This window comes from Saccopteryx leptura, chromosome 2, assembly GCF_036850995.1.
Source record: "Saccopteryx leptura isolate mSacLep1 chromosome 2, mSacLep1_pri_phased_curated, whole genome shotgun sequence".
Taxonomy (NCBI): Eukaryota; Metazoa; Chordata; class Mammalia; order Chiroptera; family Emballonuridae; genus Saccopteryx; species Saccopteryx leptura.
This window is the reverse complement of record NC_089504.1, coordinates 114,553,560-114,569,447: the sequence shown is the minus strand read 5'-3', so window position 1 is coordinate 114,569,447 and position 15,888 is coordinate 114,553,560. Positions and strand designations below refer to the sequence as shown.

Sequence of the window (15,888 nt, the reverse complement as noted above, 5' to 3'; positions counted from 1 at the left end):
TACTCACAAACATATAAGAAATGCCTGCTAAGTGTGAGGCACAGACCATTGTACTATGCCATGTGAGAAGGTCCCTAAACCAAGTTGGCACCATTCTGGAGAAGAAAGAAGCCACAGCAGTTATACCCGGTCTGGCCAGCAGGTGGCAGGGTGAGGGTGGGGAGGAGCAGGGGAGGTACTGGCCAAGGCACCGAATGAGCATCCCCAGGAGGGTCTTTCTAGTAAACGTTAAGATATGCATAATGGGGCAAGACAGAAAGGCAGGTTACTGTGAACAGGAACAAAGAGGGAAGTTATGCACAGTGAAAGGGCAGAATTCAGGTAATCCGTAGGCACTGGAGAAATACACACCAGAGCTTCACTGACATTAATGCTGGCAAGTGAGTCAGAGGACCAGAAGCACTTGCCCAAATGTGGCCACAAAAACATTCTTGACAATCTGCCCATTTCCACAAAACCCTCTACATAGGACAGGTAACACAATGGCTGGAGGGCCCCAGACCATGGGGGGAAATCCAACTCAAAAAATTTCAATCCAGGGTCCCCTGAAGAGAAGCAGCAGCCTGTGAATGAAGCAGGGAACAGGGATCCCTCCCCAGAGAGAAGGCAAGGATGCAGGATGTCCCATTCCTAATAAAGTGAGGACATGAGGGAAACCATCACAGCAGCCCCCCATTGGGCTGGAAAAGGCACCCAGTCCTTAAGGAATAATGCAAGGTCACAGAACCAAGACTAGAACCCAGACTTCTTCACACTCAACCTGAGTTTTCTCCTCTGTGGGAAAAGTCACTCCCTCCAAGACATCCAAAAAAAGTTTTTCAGTTAAAGCCAGTCACTTCCCACAAGTGTTGAACACCAAAACACAATTGCTTCTAGCCAACTTCACAGTAAATGACTTTCTCCCGCCCCCAGTGCTCCTCCTGGACCACGGGCAGCTGACAGCCTCCAGCCGGCAGGAGGATAGGCCCTGGGGCAGAGCCAAACATCTGTGCTGACTGTGTCTGGGCTCTGGTGAAGAAAGGCAGAGGCAGCAGTTGGGATGAAGGAACAATTAGATATAAAGTTAAGAAATCTTCAAATGTGCCTGACTAGTATTTCTTATGTATGAGTGTTAAGAAGTTTTCAAATTTGCCGAACTAGTATTTCTTATGCATAAGTGTGTAAGCCACGCCCACAAGGCCTCCAGAATCACGGAAGTCAGAGAACAATTCCAAGCTGCCCCACCTGCTGATACCCTCTCTAGAAAACAACCTCTCAGCCAGGATGGGGGACTCCTGAGTGACCCCCTTTACTCCCTTCCAGTCTCTGGGGTTTCCAGAGCTGGGAGGGCTGGAAGTCCGTGGCAGGAGAGCATGGTTAGCCGGCTCCCCTGCCCAGTCCACTGCAATCCCTCAAAAGCAGCTTCCTGCCACCCGATGGCAGCATCCCTCCCACACCCTCCTTCTCTACATGAGCCTAACTCAGGAGTATAATGGCAGGCTAGCAAGCGAATCCCTCAAGTTGGACAGGGGCTATTCCTCAGTTTCCTAGGGTTCACTGACAGGAGTGGGAGGATGTGACCTCTACCATTCCACCACCTCCTGCTCATAACGTGCTGCCGATGGTATTCTTGCATATTTATGGGGAATACAAGAAGAAAGTCAGAAGACTATCATCCACACTTGTGCCTGTCTTCAACTCAGGGTCACAGCTGTTAAAAATGCTGACCCTACACCAATTTCTGCAGCTAATCCAGTTAGAGGCACTTCCAGAATGGATTTCTTATAGGGGAAGGAGATGGCAGCAAACTTTGCCCACCTCCTAAGAGTAGAGTAAGTCTCTCCTGGACGACAGGCAATTTGGAGCCTCCATTCAGCCATCAAGGAAAGAGAAAGGAAAGGAAAATACGTGGATGGGGGGGACCCCACTTGGTATTATGCAGAGAGCAGAGCAATGCAGCACCAAGAGATACAGATGAAGACTGGAAGCAAAGGGAGCAATAAGGCAAGGACTTACCCAGAATATCAAATTGAAGAGGAACATCATGTACTTCAAGCAGCAGAGGCAGCCCCTGGCCATGTTGCACTTCTTAAATTCTAGGAGGAAAACAAAGGACAGGTCCAGGTAAAACACCACGTACTTGCTGCCTTTGGGAGCATTGTACTTGTCAGACTTGACGCCAGCCTCAGCGCGGCTCTGGCCCCGGGCGCCCGAGGTGCCATAGAAGGCGCCGGCTGCGAAGCCGCGGCCGAACGGGCGGCCCGAGGTGGACGGTTTGGCAAAGTCCGAGTCCTTGCTGTCCAAAGATGGACTCCGGTGGATCGAAGAATCCTCGCTACTCGACTTCTCCATGCTCGAGACGTTCCCGGGGGACGCAAGGGGCGGGGGGCATTGCTCCCGGAGTGGGACGGAGGGGGCGCCCAAGTGGGGCGCGGGCTGCAGGCGGCCCGGTGGAGCCTTGCACGCCCTTCTGTACAGAGGCGCAGTCCGCACCGGACACCGTGCACAGGAGCCGCTGCCCCACTCCCAGCCGGCTAGTCCGGGAGGGCTCCGCAGCTCGGCTCTCTGCGCGCTCGCGAACACTCTCTGGGAACTGGCTGGCCTGCGTAACTTAGCGTCTTTGGGAAAGCTGCAATTTGATTTCTCTTTCCAGAGCGTCAGTTCGCCTCCCGGTGCACTGGCCGCTCCACGCGAGGCACAAGGGCGCCAGGACCAGGCTCCCAGGGCACACACCTCGCCCAGCCCAGCCCCAGAGCTGAGCCCCGACCACTTTGCGGCTGCTCCGCCTCCTTTCGCTCCGCGACTTCGCGGAGCCGCTCTCCAGCCCTGGGCTGGGCGGGCACGCCACGGACAGTGCCGGGAGATCTGCTGCAGCTACCACAGCTGGGCTTTCCCAGAGAAATCCCAGCTCCGACTCCCGACTCCTAAATCGCCCCGAGCCCCCTTGCCGGGCCCTCGGCCCCGCCCCCTGCTTTGCATTGGACCAATGAGCGAGAGATCTGCCAGGGGAGGGTGGGAAGGGTGCAGCCTCCCCCTCCCCAATGACACCGTATCTTTAATAGGATTAGCGTTCTGCTGTGTGCCTACACCCGTGCGACGCGAACCCTCGCTAAATGTCAAGGGCTCTAGACCTGGGGGTGACCCAGAATCTTCACAGAAGGCGCTGGTCTCTTCTACCGCAGAAAATGGGGCGGTAGAGGAGGGAAATGACTGGAGGTACCAACGACTCAAGGAAACCGGAGGAAAAAAGAGTGGGAGAACTGAAGGGGTAAAGAAGCGTGGCTACTGTCACCCTGGCTGCCGCCCCCTGTGCAGTGCCAGTCCGACCTGCGGTACATGGTTTCCCAGCTACACACAAACACACACACACACCACCACCACCACCACCATCACCCCGCTACGCTTTTGCAGACGTGGGTCCGGCTTCGACACACAGGGAGAAAGGTCCGCAGGAACCGCTTTAGGTGTAGGAAAGGCACTTGGGGCCTCCCCTGGGCACGCGCTGGCTTCCCCGCCCCTCCGCGCGCACGCGCGCGCACTCCCGCGGCTCTGCGAGGCTCCTGCAGCTGCGCGAGTCCTCCTCCCCCGCCCCGCCTGCCGGAGTGGGACGCCGCACTGGCTTGGACAAGAGCGGTGCTAAGGAGTAAGTGGCAGAGGTGCGGTCCTGCCATTGCCAAGGATGATGAAGCAGTGCCCTTGGACGCAGGCTGGATTCCCTCCCGTGAGGAGTGCAAGTAAGGGGCTGGTCAAGGAAGCAGCAGGAAGAAGGCTCTTGCTAGGGGCTTGGGAACAAGCAGGAGGAGCCCTCATCCTACCATAAAACACTGCGTCTGGGGCAGCGTCCCCTGGGCTTGTGCAGTATTCTGCATTTCTGACCTGGGATACCGCAGTTGGCAAACAAAGACTAGAAAACTTGGGGAGGGGGGCGAACCCAACTCTTCTGCCACCAGCAAGAGAGTGCTGAGAGCACCCGAGGGCAGAACCAAGTTCTACTAGGGTCAGTATCCCCAACACCTAACACAGGGCTTAGCGTCTGGAGGGGAGGGGACGCTCGACTGGAATGGCTGAATAGAGAATTCATGCCGTTCGGGGCTGTGAGTGTGAAATGGCCTCCCTGGATCCCATCAGACACTTAATTCTTCTAACCTGCTTCAATGTGCTGAGCACAGGGCCAGGCAGGCCCTTGAGGAAATTGTAAGGTGTGCTGCTCCCTGCCCTTCAGACACATACAATCTAGTCAGAAAGACCAGAGGACTTTCACCACCAAGGCCAGAACAGAGCTACTGCCACTGGCTGTGGTGGAACGGAGAGGGACATTTACTCAGACTAGAGGGACTTAAAACCCTCACCACAGGCCTACTGCGGTGGCCATGCACCCTCACTGGCGCCCAGGCAGGCCTACATCCTAGGCTAGGGTGAAATCTCTCAGGGTCTCTCCAGGGGCCTGCAGTGCTGTTACTGTTCTGAGCTCCATCTCCACGCAGACAGCAGCCCAGCAAGGAAATCTAGTTTGTGTCACAGCTGTGGCACCTTGCTACAGCACCTCCTCATTGGGCACTCAGTCCTGTGGGTGCTGTTTACAGATGAGGGGCAGATGCCTGGCCAGCTCCTCACAGAGCCCACAGCCACCTGACTGGAATGGCTAACACCTTTTGTTCTCTTCAGTCTCAGCCGACCAGCAGGCTCCTGAGGGCTCATGGCTGCCACTTCATCCTTACAACACCACTTCTCTGATGAAGGAGAGATCATTTACATGTGGGACTCGTGTCTGAGACCTATTCTTCACTCTTAGCTCAGTTTGTAGCTGTGATCAAGGGCAAGGTAGTTTGCCTCTCTGAGCTCCCATTCCTCCTCTATAAAATGGGCATTAATAGAGCCTAACCCCAGAGGTGTCCTGAGAATAAAGTGAACAGGCACATTTGGGAACAGTCCGATGACTGTAAGCATTGAACAACTATTAAGGGCTGTCACTGCTAGTCTCAGATGGGGAGTTGGTTACAGCAAGAACCCTCCCAGGCTAGCCCCCTCTATCTCCTTCTTTTTTTAAATCTGTTCTCCCATCTCAAACCTTGGTCAGTGAGAACAGCCTCCCCACTGTCTTTCCACCTTCATTGTTTATTATAAATAGATTTGTGTCAGTAACTATTTCCTCATCAACTGAGGACCTGGTGGCATGGGGGGAGAGAAGGACAACAGGCATGTAAGACACAGAAGGAGACTACCCAGTGTAACAGTTCTCATTATACCCCAGGCATCAGGTTTCAAATGCAATAATTCACTGAATCCTCATAACAACCCTATGAGACAGCTATGGTTATTAGCCCATTTCAGAGGTAAGGAAACTGATTTCAAAGCCCATGTTCTTTACTATCTTGGGCTCTATACCTAGTTCCTGCCCTTGGGAATCTTTCCGTCTAAGAGACAGTATTTAAAAGCATACTGGGATCCTAGAATCTCATGTCCTGATGAGAGGTCATTAGATAAAAGGACTCTGAGTAAGAGGCAAGAGGGAAAGGTGTGGTTGGGGCAGTGCCGGTGGACTGATAATCAGCTTAGGTGAGTCCCCGAGGAAACAGACCTGAGTTATCTTACAGACGGTTAGAAGGAGGAAGCGGGTACAGGGAGAATATAGTCTGAAAGCCAGGAAGTTGGTCCAGGACAGGAAGACACCTTGGACAGAGATGGGAGAGGAACCATAGGAAGGTAGGTTCAGCCACCACAAACAAGCTATGCATTCATAGTAGCATGTTCATCACAGGCAAGATGCTGAACCAGGACCCTAAAATATACAAGTTGCACGGGACATGGCCATGGATCTCAGGGAGCTCACAAGCTAGCTGAAGTTACCAGCCTTTACCCCTACTCCAAGAAAGTACCTTCAAAGCCCAAAGCAGAGTGAGACGGCAAGCGTGTACCATGATAGGACTGGCCAAGAGCTGTCCCTTAGGCCCTTCCTCACAGAAGGGCTCTCTGGAGTGGCTGTAGATGGGGTGTGAGGAGGAGCATTATCTAGGAAGGAGTGGGTACGGTGCACTCAGAAGTAGTGAGGACTCAGGCCTGACTGAAGCAGAAGAATGTGTCTGGAAGTCAAAGTGAGCTGTTCCAGGCCTTAAATTACAAAATTGGTGCCCAAGGAAGCTGGGCCTGGCAGCAGGATGGCGGAAAGGCAAGAAGACCAGCTGCTGTGGTTTACCTCAATTTCTTAGCTGTTGGTGCAGAAAGAGCCACCAGAGAGAAAAGGTGAGGTGAGCCACCGTCTCCCCTGCCCCTCCTGATAACTACTTGCCATGCTCAGGAGAGCTGGAAGGTAGCAACTGCCCTTGACGATCTCTGAGCATGTGAACAAGGCATAGCTGCCTTTTCTTTCCTTTTTTTTTTTTTTTAAATAACTAAAAAAAAATGAAGCAAGTACAGAATTCCCAGAGGGGAAGAAGAAAAGTGAGTATGTGAAATCAACATGCAACATCTCTGCTGACTGGCAACTGTGGAGATGTGGGCTTCAGAGCAAATGCCAAACTCTCTCTGCCTCTCACTGAGTTTCCCAGGCTTGCAGTGCAAGACAGCTCAGTCTTTAGTCTCTCACTCACCCACACACAGCCAGAGCTGATGGGCCAACACACATCCCCTTTCAGGCCTGTGCTGATTATTTCTGTATTTGACAATGTGTGCAGCTGGTGAAGCATCCTGTCCCTCTAAACCTCAAACAAGACAGCCTCAACCCAGAATTTACATTAGACACAAAGTGGCACTTGCTATCCAAGGGAATGTGTGAGATGGGCTGCCATGGTAGAAGAAGAGAGACTCGCCTCACCCTGATGTTTATAAACTCCAAAACTGAGAACTTTTTCAGCAATATAGAAAATACTATACTTGCTCAGCAAACCATTTACCTACACTGCCAAGAAAAAAGGCTGCAGAGGTCCCTAGCAGGGGGCCCACATCCAGAGACGTCTGCATGCAGATTCACTCAGCAGGGGACGGCGCAGAGGATCGAGGCAGGGGGAGTCTCTGCTTAGCCGTGGAAATGAAACTTGGCTAGGATTCAGGAAGGACAGTAACGATGCTGAAAGGGTCGAGGCAGAAAAGAACTAAAGGTAGTTTTGTTTGTTTAGTTTCTAAGTCTAATAAGGAAAACAAACAAACGGTTTGGCTGCGGTGGAAGGAATCACAGTTAGCTGGAGGGATGACTTGCTCAGGACAGTCCACAGGGTGGCTGTCTCTGCGGAGAGGCTGATCCTCCTCCTTCGGGCCCCCAGTTCTTTGTTCAGACTGCAGTTACAGTGTGCCCATCTGCCTCTGCTCTGGCCACTGGGTTTCTCAAAGGAGGCAAGGGCTGCATCTTAACCATTTCACCCCCCCCCCCCAGTACCTGTCACACAGTGACCACGATAGGACAGAAAGTGCTGTTAGGTAGAGGGAAAAGGAAGACCACCATGCCTAAGCCCTGCGTTCTCTCCAAGTTCATTAACCAGAGGATGGGACCCAAGCCAGAAATCTATGGAACTGTTCCTAGAAAGCAGGATATCTGAGGGCATCAGAACTTGACGAGAGAACAGGAAATTTCAGTGCCCAGCTACAGAGGACTGAGTGTAAAGGCCATGCGGTCAGCTGCTCTGCTCACAGCCATGTCCCTAGCACACAGCCTGAATGAAATGAGTGGAGAAATGGCCAGATAAATAAACGCTTACAAGTCAGAACGATTTTGGAGGAAGAGTCAAGAGACACAGGAGGTGGAAAAAAAGAAGGCTGAGACAGGAGCAAGACAGAGGACAAGCTGCTATGGGACTCCTCTGCATCCTAATGGGTCACACCTCTTGGAGGAGCTGTCAGGAAAACGCAGGTCTGCCTCCAGCTAAACCACTGGTGAACTGTGTGGACTCCCTGGTGCTACAGCTATGTCTCCAAGTCTAAGAGCTGGCTGTGTTCAGTCCTTGTCAGAGGTCGCAACTGGCTACTGAGAAAACAACTGTGAAGAGACCCTCAACAATGTGTCCACATTCCACAAATGACAGGTAAGCACACTGGTCAGAGCATGCACTAGTGAGACTGTGGACAGTCCACTTAGCTCCGAGGAGCTAAGCTCACGGCTATGAGCTAGCCATACTACTTCTGACCCAGCCAGGAGCACGAAAAATGAGGCTTCTAGATCATGAGGAGCCAGCCAAGAGGTATGGAGGGACTGTCACAAAGCCAGCCACTCAGTATACACACCATGTGTCCTGGTAACTGTGGGTCAGTGGGGCCTGGCTCTGTGAGAAAGGATGCCATCTGCTAAGATGCCTTCAGTGACCCCTGTCTACACCCACTGCCCTACCCAAACACAGGGAACAAATCTCTGGCAAAATAATCTCATGGAGCCTGACCAGGTGGTGGCGCAGTGGCTAGAGTGTTGGACTGGGATGCGGAGGACCCAGGAGGACCCAGGTTCGAGACCCCAAAGTCGCCAGCTTGAGCGTGGGCTCATCTGCCTTGAGCAAAAAAAGAAAAAGCCAGCATCCTGAACCCAAGGTCGCTGGCTTAATCAAGGGGTCACTGGCTCAGCTGGAGCCCCCTGGTCCAGGCACATATGAGAAAGCAAACAATGAACAACTAAGGTGCCACAAAGAAGAATTGATGCTTCTCATCTCTCTCCCTTCTTGTCTGCCCCTCTTTCTGTCTCTCTCTGTCTCTGTCACAAAAAAGAAAACAGAGAAGGGAGGGGAGGACAAAGAGGATAAAGGAGGTCAAAAATGGTGACGGAAGGAGATTAAACTTTGGGTGATGAGCATACAATAAAATATACAGATAAAGTATTATGAAGTTGTACACCTGAAACTTATACCATGTTATTAACAAATACTGGCCCAATAATTTTTTTAAAAAGAAAATAGAGATAAAGGTTATAAATATAATACACATAGCACATGTCTAAAAATATTCAATGAATTGAAGCACCATTACCATTATCAACAATAATTACTATTACACTAAATATAGTCCCAGTCCCCATCTAATTATAATGTAGTTGAATAGAAAAAGATACAAGATAACACATAATCAGTACAAGGCTCTGTGGCTCAAATTCTAAGGGTCAGCACCGGCAGCTCGTTCTCCTCAGCTCCTTTCTCAGTCGGAGCCCCTCAGTTCTGGACCTTCTCCTCCTCTGCCTGACACTCCTGCATTTGACCATCCCTTTCAGTACCACGCACATGCTGGCGAAACCTAGTTACCTGGACCTGACCTGTCTTCCGAGCCGCAAAGCATACATATCCAACCCCTAACTGGCACCCCCACTTGGCTGTCTTTCCCAGAGGGACTGACTTGCCCCAGCCCTGCCCCCCACCATGGCAGTACCCTCTTTTTAGCAATAAACAAGCTAAGCACCCACCCCATTGCCTACGCCAGAAGCCCAAGATCCATCCTTAACTCCTAGTTGTCACTGGCCCCACAGGACAGAAGTCCTGCCCAGTGAGCTGCCTTCCACTTGCGCTATCCTCACAGGCTCTGCTGTAGTCCAGCCGACCATCACTTCTCCCTGCTCCTGCAGCAGCCTCGACAAAGCTCGCATTCCCACTCCTGCCCTCAGTCCGCGGCACAGAGCAGCGACGCCATCTTCTCACTCAAACTGTCCTCCTACTTAAATCTCATCAGTGGCTTCCCATTTCACTGAGCTTATGAGTGTGTGTCAGTGAGAGTGTGTGTGTGTATGTGTTTGCTATTTTACTGTTCTGTTACAACCCAAATTCCTAAAACAACCTCAAAGGTCCAGCATGACTGGCTCCGGCCTACCTCTCCAGCCCCGTTTCCAACTATTCTCTCAGTATGCTCCAACCATTGAACCCTCAGAACTTTCTCTCTGCAGAGGTTTTGTTCACGTTCTTCCCTAGCCTGGAGTGCTCTTCCACAACCCACTGTCTGATTTAGTTCTACTCCTCCATAAGCTCTTGTAAATTCTTCAAAAATTCTCTTCCGGTTTTGTGACTGTCTCCCTACTGGCTAAATGAAAGCCCCTCCCCACAATGTTCAGTCTCATAGCACCATTGTCTTTTTCTCTCCTAGTTCTCAACCCAGTTGGAAAGTACAGTTGACCCTTGAACAAAATGGATTTGAACTGTGTGGGTCCACTTATATATGGGTTTTTTTAAATAAATACTGTAGCCCTGGCCGGTTGGCTCAGTGGTAGAGCGTCGGCCTAGCGTGCGGAGGACTCGGGTTCGATTCCCGGCCAGGGCACACAGGAGAAGCGCCCATTTGCTTCTCCACCCCTCCACCGCGCTTTCCTCTCTGTCTCTCTCTTCCCCTCCCGCAGCCAAGGCTCCATTGGAGCAAAGATGGCCCGGGCGCTGGGGATGGCTCTGTGGCCTCTGCCTCAGGCGCTAGAGTGGCTCTGGTCGCAACATGGCGACGCCCAGGATGGGCAGAGCATCGCCCCCTGGTGGGCAGAGCGGCGCCCCTGGTGGGCGTGCCGGGTGGATCCCGGTCGGGCGCATGCAGGAGTCTGTCTGACTGTCTCTCCCTGTTTCTAGCTTCAGAAAAATGAAAGAAAAAAAATAAATAAATAAATAAATAAATACTGTAAATGTATTTTCCTTATGATTATTTATTTATTTATGGAGCCAATCAAAAGGTTTAAGCAAGCGTCCCCAAACTACGGCCCCCTGAGGCCATTTATCCACCACCACTACCACCCCCCGCACTTCCAGAAGGGGCACCTCTTTCATTGGTGGTCAGTGAGAGGAGCACTGTATGTGGTGGCCCTCCAACGGTCTGAGGGACAGTGAACTGGCCCCCTGTGTAAAAAGTTTGGGGACCCCTGGTTTAATGCAAGGAAGTATGCTAATAGGACTTTTTTTTTTATTTAGAAAAATTTAACAGGTGACATTGATCAATTGGAGTACACAGGTTTCAGGTGAACATCTCTATAGCACTTGAACTGTTGATTATGTTGTATACCCATTACCCAAAGTCAAATCATGTTCTATCACCTTATATTTGTCCCTCTTTACTCCCCTTCCCTCACCCTTCTCCCCTAAAACCTCCCTCCCCCCGTGATTTTCTTTAAAACTTTCTTTTCTGTAGCTTATTTTATTGCAAGAATACTGCATATAACATACAAAATATGTGTAAACAGATTATTTATATTATCAGTAAGGGTTCCAGTCAACAGTAGACAATTAGTAGTTAAGTTTTAGGGGAGTCAAAAGTTACATGTGGATTTTCAACCATGCAGGGTCTACATCCTTAACGCCTGTACTGTTCAAAGGTCAACTGAACATGTTTACTTGATTGACAGTTGTCTTCTTGTCCTAACAGATCATAAACCCCAGCGCAGCAGGATTGGGTCTGGCTGTCAGTACTGTGTGCCCAGTACAATGCCTAATCAGAACTAGGGACACAGTGAATACTTGAACAAATGAATAGGAGCTCACAGGGGGGATTGTGTGCACAGGGTAGGCCAGCATCATTAGGAAGGCTTTTGTGAGCCTTTCAGTTGCATGGTCACCTTGGGCCTAAGGAACAAAACCTCAGGACACCAATTACCTCCTCATCCACAAAACAAGGAGGTTGAATTAGCTGTTCTCTAAGGCTTCTTCCAGACTTAAAATTCCCACCCTGTGAAATGAAACCTAACTTGACACTTGGAAAATGGACAGGACTGGACAGGCAGAGAGCAGGAGGAAGTAACTCCTGGTAAGGGATGGCTAGGCAAAGCCAGAGTACCCAAGACACCTGCAGAGAACATGTCCACAGACCCAGCCAAAATGAAGCTTCCCAGAAAGTGAACTTGAAGAGAAGGTGGGGTTGGAGTAGAGGTAACCCTGGGTGTCAGTTAACCAGCACAGGTGCTTCCCCACCCCCTATTCCTCTCATCAGCCCCCTCCCCCACACCTTACTTGACCTACACTCCCACCAAAATAAACCCACATCGAAGTCTTCCTCATCTCCTGGCCTGAGCACTTGCTACTCCCTCCGCCTGGACCGCCTTTCCCAGCACATTCTGACTGGCTCACTTCCACAGTCCAGGTGGCATCAGTATTACTCTTGACTCTTCTGTGACATTAGAGGAAGCAGGTGGGGCTCTGCTTGGAGCACAGCACACCCTGAGCCCACCCCACCACACTGCTGCTTGTTCACGCGCCCCCTGCCCCAAGACTGTGAGCTCCTTGAGGGCAAGGGCTGTGTCCATCATCTTGGTAGCATAGCCCACAGCATAGTTTCTATCAGAAAGAAGCTCCTAAATCACCACAGACATATGAATAAAGCAGTGAGGGCCTTTGTGGGGGGCTTTATCAGGAGAGGCTTTAAGCAAAGAGCAAGAACTGCCACTCCCAAAGGACAGTCTCCTCTGTTGACAGGATGAGAAAGAGCAGCAGAGGCTGAGCCTGGGAGCACAGGATGGTAGCCGGCCCTGTGAGTTGCCCACCCTGGGCTCTCAGGCCCTTTTCTACAGAAACATCCCTGGAAACCACTCCATCTTTAATCCCAAGCCCAATCAGCATGCCTGTCAGCTCCCTAAGAGGCCTGGTGTGTGAGGTGTTGTGCGGGACAGACAAGTGTACCTGCACTCGCAGGCAGGCACACACTGAGCCACCCGCACCCAGGAGACAGGGGAGAAAGACACATGTTACTAGTACTTCTCAAGGAGCACAGGTGGCTTCAGGAAGAGATAGTCCAGACGGCAGGCACCAGCAAGTGTGATGAGCCTGAAGTTTAGTGCCACGTACCAGTGGAAATTTACTGACCCAGTGAATCCAATATTCCTAAACCATGGAGGGTGTTGCCTCTGGGAACAGCAATTTCTGACCAGCATCTAGCCTGCCTGCAAGGCCACTCTGCAGCTATCCTCACCGGGTTCAGGAACTACTCTGGGACCCCTTCCCTGGTTTGGGAACTGCTGCATGCTGCCTCCCCACTTCCCTCTCTCCCCCTGTGGAGCCTCGACTACTGCAGGAAAGGGCAGCATGTGCATAGCACCTGAAGGTGCTCTAGTGGAAACAGACCAGGGACAATGCCCTGAGTCCACTGCTCTAAGGCACCGGGGAAGGGAGCCTGGACATGACCCACCCTGGCTGGAGAGAGTGAGGGTGCATGAGGGAGGGAGAGCGGGAGACATATCGGGGCACCCCTACTGTGCAGACGTGGCTGTCTGCGGACTCAGTCTCACAGTGCGTGAAGTCACTTGTGGTCTCTGACCCTCTACTGGCCCCTTTGTTGAGTGAGGCTGCAGCACCAGCCATGGTCGCATTCAGCATCTCTCCGCCCACCACAGACTGACCCATGTCCATGCGGCTAAGTTATTCAAGGTGCCTCCGGCTGAGAAGCAACCAGACTTTCCCAAACCTGGTGGTATGTTTCTCCTCTCAAAGTACCTGAGGTGAAAATGGTCACAAAACGTACCAAACTGCTATTTGGGCTACCAAAAAAACTCTTCTTTCCAAAGTTTCCCTTAGGTTTCTCTGGCAGAAAGTCATTCCTGTCATAACCCAACCACACATGGTATGTACCAACCACGTTTCACTGACCCAAACATTTTCAACACGTGCCCAGAAGGCAGCCAGTATCACATACACACCGTGAAAGCAGAGGCGCACAACCCATCCCAGCACAGTCTCCCTCCTCACGACCGCCAGCCCAGCTCCTGCCAGTCTACTGACCTGACGCCCTGCCTCCAGTCCTTCTCCTGATTCACCCTGCCACATGCTGCCACCATCGCTGTCCCGAGAGAGAGCTCTGGATACACCACTCTGTCCTTTCCACCAGCTCCTTAGGGATTTTACACAAATTCTCAAACTTGGCATTCAAGACCCTGTGCTTTGTTGGCCTCATTTCACAGTCACTCTGCTTTGTTGGCCTAATTTCACACAGTCCCTTATTTCACCTGTGCCCTATGCGCCCAGTTCCTCACTATTCCCTACACATTCCACCTTCCTGCTTCCATACTCTGCTCATGCACTGCCCTCTACTTGTGAGGGCTCCAGCGCCTGTCTCTTTCTTGAGCAGACGGTTCAAGGCTCTCCTCAAATGCCACATCCCCCATGCCACATCCCCTGATCCTAAGAATCCACCAAACTATGAGGCTCTCTTCTTGTTCCTAATTGCAATTTTGGGGCACTGATTTTATTCAGCCTTGTGTCTTGGTTGTTTGCATAAATGTCTTCCTGCATGACTACCAGAAGCTCCTTTGGGGACAAACTCACCTGTGTTCTTCTCGCACAACAGCCTAGTTTTATCTGTGGTGAGCACTTCAGAAATCCGATGGAAAACCAAATCCCTCACACAACACACACAGCCTACAGGCCTCACCCCGCCTTCACCATATGTACTCACCTCAACCATGTATCAGACACTCCAACGCAGTCCTCGACCTGTCTGACAGGCGCTCAACTAGCGAGATCACCACCATTTGTCCTCCCCTCTGGAGGCCCTCTCAGGGGACCCCACCAGATTTGACCATCTCCTGAACTAACAGGGAACTCAGATATCCAACCTGGAGTTCAGAGAATGTGGCTGGGTTCCGCAAGGCCTGACGTGTCTGGGTGCCAGTGTGTCACTCATCCCCCGAGAGCACCAGCCCCAAGAGGTGCTTCCATAGCCCAGTCAGGCCCAGTGCCAGGACACACCTGCTCTTTCCCTCCCCCACACTGCTGCCAGAGGAAATGCCAGCCGCAGCCTCGGTCACAGGGACGCAGCAGGGACAGGCACTGAGCACCGATGTTGCCCCTGAGCCTGACCACGAATGAACACTCTACTCTTCCGCCCCATCTGCTGCTGGAAAGGACAGCACCAGGCAAACAGAGTTATACAGCAGGTAGCCAGGCAGAATGAAGGGCTGGGGCCCCCATCTCAGCTCTGACACTTTCTGTGTGACCTGGACAAGAGGCTCACAGCTCTCCGAACACAGTACACATTTTTTGAATGAACAAATGAATAAAATGAGTGAGCACACTTCCATTTCCTCATTCATAAAACAAAGTCGGGCATGATTTTGAGGGACAGATGAGGCACTGACTGGGAAACTGCTGCATCCATTGGACAGTACTCCACTTCAGAATCTTCATTCACACCCACTACAACCATCTGTCACATTGCATATGAATGTGATATAAAGACAAACGACACTGACACTGACTACTCATCACCCGAGGTCTCCTGAGCCATCACTCCATGCCCATCCTCAGCTCGCCACTGTGGATGGTACCGAGCAGCTACAATCTGGGGGAAGAGCAACAAGATGAAAAGGCAGCCAGTGACGGAGCACATGAACACGTGCCAGAGTGGGCAGTGCAAACTCAGTGCTCAGAGGCCCAAGGAGGCCTGCTCATCAGGGAAGGCTTCTTAGAGAAGGCAAGATGCATGCTGGGCTGTCCTCCGAGCAGGAGGAGGGCGGAGGCGAGGGGGCCCAGTTACCTGAACACTGTAAACAAAGGCATGTTCATTTTGAGTCTTATAGCTTGTTCAAGGGGCTTTCATACTTATGAGCACACATGACCTTCACCACACTCCTGCACGATATACAGGAAGGGAAGGCATTCCAGTCTATACATGAGGAAACTAACAACCAAAGACAAGAGGAGACTTGCCTAAGGTAATCAGCAGCAGAGCTGAGACTGGAACCCACAGCTCCTGACTTCCAAACCAAAGCTCTTGCCTTACCCCAAATGCTTGTACCTGCGCCCAGTGCTTGGCCCTGCTTTTAGGCCCATAGCTGACCCCTACTTAGGCCTGCACATAGCTATCCTACATGCACAGAGGTAGGCAAAAGAAAGGAAAAATGTAAGGTGAGAGAGAGTGCATTCGTGCATGAGGACGACCCGTCCAGGAACAATAGGGAGGCCCCATGTCACAGTACCGTGGGTAAGCTCTGTCAGTCTGGGGAACACACTAGCAGCTCCTAACAACACCTTGTGTCACAACCTCAGCCAACATGTC

General features: G+C 51.6%; 1 protein-coding gene across 5 annotated transcripts in view; it reads right to left on the bottom strand.

The window, feature by feature from the left end:
* TSPAN9 (tetraspanin 9) overlaps positions 1 to 15,888 on the bottom strand; it is a 225,683-nt gene that overhangs the window by 96,523 nt on the left and 113,272 nt on the right. For 3 of the 5 annotated variants that reach the window (XM_066368595.1, XM_066368594.1, XM_066368596.1), the window contains one exon: positions 1,996 to 2,075. In XM_066368595.1, the coding sequence (XP_066224692.1) occupies positions 1,996 to 2,058 (63 nt within the window). In that variant the 5' untranslated portion in view covers positions 2,059 to 2,075. Of the gene's footprint in view, positions 1 to 1,995; positions 2,878 to 3,413; positions 3,437 to 15,888 lie in introns of those variants that run through there. The other 2 variants (XM_066368597.1, XM_066368593.1) reach the window with 2 other exon arrangements.